At 76.5% G+C, this 3,009-nt stretch overlaps 1 protein-coding gene across 1 annotated transcript; it reads left to right on the forward strand.

Annotated features, from left to right (window-relative positions):
* Nucleotides 1-833: 833 nt before the first annotated feature.
* MNEG_15748 (hypothetical protein) lies at nucleotides 834-2,626 on the forward strand (the record flags this gene model as incomplete). The annotated part of the gene is made up of 2 exons (XM_014035781.1): nucleotides 834-2,461; nucleotides 2,560-2,626. 2 exons carry the CDS (start codon nucleotides 834-836, stop codon nucleotides 2,624-2,626), a joined length of 1,695 nt encoding a protein of 564 aa, XP_013891235.1.
* Between the last annotated feature and the right edge of the window lie 383 nt (nucleotides 2,627-3,009).

Genomic DNA, 3,009 nt, shown 5'->3' on the forward strand with positions numbered 1-3,009 from the left:
CGCCCGGCCAGGTGCGGCGCACCAGCGGCTTCCTGGGGCAGGGCCAGGATCTAGGGGAGGTTGCCGCCCCGCAAGGGCAGCCTAGCGCGGCGGCCGCGCCCTCTACAGACCCGCCGGCCGCCCCGCCGCCCGCGGGGCCCGCGGGCTCGCTGGCCGCGGCGGCCCCCGGCGGCACTGCGCCACCGACTGCGCCTGAGCAGCCGGCTGCGCCGCTACCACCGCCGCCGCCGCCGCAGCAGCAGCAGCAGCAGCAGCAGCAGCAGCAGTTGCCCGCCGCTGACGAGTTCGCTACGCCGGCCGCGCCTGCAGCCGCGGCGACAGCGGCGCCCCTGGGGCCTGCAGTCGATCGGCCGGTCGACCCCGCAGCCGCCGAGCCCGCGCCAGCTGAGCCGGCGCACGCTCCGAGCCTGGCGCCGGCCGCACCGCCAGCATATGAAGGGACGATCGCCTTTGGCTGGTTGGCGGACGGCCGCGAGGAAGACGAGGCGCCGACGGCAGCGGCACCACCCGCTTTGCAGCAGCAGCAGCAGCAGCAGCAGCAGCAGCAGCAGCAGCAGCAGCAGCAGCAGCAAGGGCCGGGGCACGGCTTGCCGCCGCCGCCGCCGCCGCCGCCGCCCCCCGGCGCCCACCCACATCTCATGCCGCACGCGCCGCGGCCGGGGCTCGGGCCCCACCCAGTAGGCCTGCCGCCGCTGCCGGGCATGCTGCCGCCCGGCCCCGGGCCCCACCCGCCGCACCTCCGGCCCGGCTCGCCGGGCATGCAGCCGCCGCCGCCGCCGGGCGCGGGGGGCGCGCCGCCCATGGCGGGCGTGCCGCTCGTCCCGATCCCCGGCATGCGGCCTGTGCTGCCCGGTCTGCCCCTCGGCCTCATGGGCCCCAACGGCCCCCTCCCTCTTGGCCCCGGCGGCCCGCCGCTGCCGGCTGGCATGGGCGGGAAGGGGCACCCAGGGCAGCACCAGCACCCCATGCTGCCCGGCATGCCGCTGCCCGGCGTGGCGCAGCAGCAGCAGCAGCTGGCGGCGGCGGCAATGGCGGCGGGCGCGTTCTTCATGCGGCCGCCGGGAGGGCCCCCGGGGCCGCACGGCCCCAGCGCGCCCCAGGCAAATGGGCCCGGCGCCAAGGGCCCGCAGCAGCAGCAGCAGGCGCCTGATGGCGGCGCGCCCGGGGGCCCGCAGGATGTGCAGCAGCGGTCGGAGCGGGAGCAGCTAGCCGTAGGAGACGCTGCTGAGGCGCACCAGCATCGGCAGCAGCAGCAGGCTCACCAACAGCAGCAGCAGCAACAGCAGCACCATCACCAGCAGCAGCAATACTACCAGCAGCAGCGCCAGCAGCAACACATGCAGCAGCAACACATGCAGCAGCAGCAGCAGCAGCAGCAGCAGCAGCAGCAGCAGCAGCAGCAGCAAGGGGATCACGCGGCACATCCATCTCAGCAGCAGCAGCAGCACGGGCCGCCGGCGGACAAAGCCAGCCCTCAGGGCCGTCTCCCCGGCTTCCTGCCGCCGCCCGGCCTCTTCCACCAGGTCGGCCCAGGTATGATGCCCGGCCCCGGCCCGGCGGGCCCTTTGGCCAACGGGCACTTTTTCATGTTCCAGCCAGGGGCCCAGGGCATCCCCCTGCCGCCTCACCTGCAAGCCGGCCTCGCGCCGCCCTTTGGGCCGGGCGCGCCGCAGGGGCTGGGGCCGCAGGCGCTCGGCCAGCAGCAGCAGCAGGCGCAGCAACAACTACAGCAGCAGCAACAACAGCAGCAGCAGCAGCAGCAGCAGCAGCCGCAGCCCAGGGCGCAGCAGGGTGCAGGCGCGGCGTCCGGGCGCAGCACGCCGACGCGCGGCAGCGGCAGCAGCGCGAGCAGCAGCGACGGCGGCAACAGCGGCGGCGCCGGCGCTGGCGCTGGCAAGAGCGTGCTGCGTGTGACCGCGAAGGAGTTTGTGCCGGGCAGGGCGTTTGTGCCTGCGGCGGTGACGCAGCAGCAGCAGCAGCAGCAGCAGTCGCAGACGCCACAGCAGCAGCAGCCACACCCTCATTTGCCACCTGGGCTCCAACCGACGCTGCAGCAGCAGCAGCAGCAGCAGCAGCAGCAGCACGCCGCCATGATGCACGCGCGCGCCATGGGCTTCCCCCCCATGCACGCCCGCATGGGCGTGATGCAGCCGGGCGCTCCGGGCCTGCCCGGCGTGGCGCTGCTGCCGTCTGGGGCCGGGGGCTCCCTGGACGGCCGCATGCCCCCGCTGCCATTCCCTGGCGGCGCGCACCTGGGTCCAGCGCATCTGCAGGCCGGGCCGCCCCCCTCGGGCGGCGGCGCGGGCCGGGCGCGAGAGAAGGAGCGCGAGGGTGACCGCGACGGCCGCCGGGCGCGGCAGCTGCAGCAGCCGCACCAGCAGCAGCAGCAGCAGCAGCAGCAGCAGCAGCAGCAGCAGCACCCTGCGGCGGGCGCCCACCCGAACGGGCTCGCGGCGGCGGTGTTGCCAGACGGCCCTCCGGGGCAGCAGCGGCGCACGGACGCTCCCGCGGAAACGCAGCAGCAGCCGCATGCGCGGCGCCCCGCGGGCGCCCCCGAAGGCAGCAACACAGCAGCGGGCCACCCAAACTGGGTAGCCGCTCAGGCCCCATCGATGCAGGCGCCTGAGCGGCTCCCCGAAGCCTCCCCAAGCATCGAACGCCCGCAGGGCGGCAGCCGGGGAGGCACGCCGGCCGGCGCGCCGCATGGCGGCGGCGGCGGGGCCGGCGTGGCTGGCGCGGCGGCGGCCGAGCGGGCGGAGGTTAGCAGTCATAAGCAGGGGCAGCCGCTGCAGCAGCCAGTAGAGCAGCAGGATGGGCGAGAAGGTAGCACCACCGCAGAGCCCAAGCCCAAGCCGGCAGTCGCGGTCGTCGTCTCCCCCGATGGCCCCTCGGTCGCGCCCGCCGACGGCGGCCGCGCGGCGCCCCCGCGCGGCGCCGGGGTGGAGGAGCCCGGCACGCCGGACGTGCGGCCCGAGCCGCGGCCGGCCGGCGCGTCGCTCGGCAGCGGCG

Source organism: Monoraphidium neglectum, assembly GCF_000611645.1.
Source record: "Monoraphidium neglectum strain SAG 48.87 unplaced genomic scaffold scaffold05628, whole genome shotgun sequence".
Taxonomy (NCBI): domain Eukaryota; kingdom Viridiplantae; phylum Chlorophyta; class Chlorophyceae; order Sphaeropleales; family Selenastraceae; genus Monoraphidium; species Monoraphidium neglectum.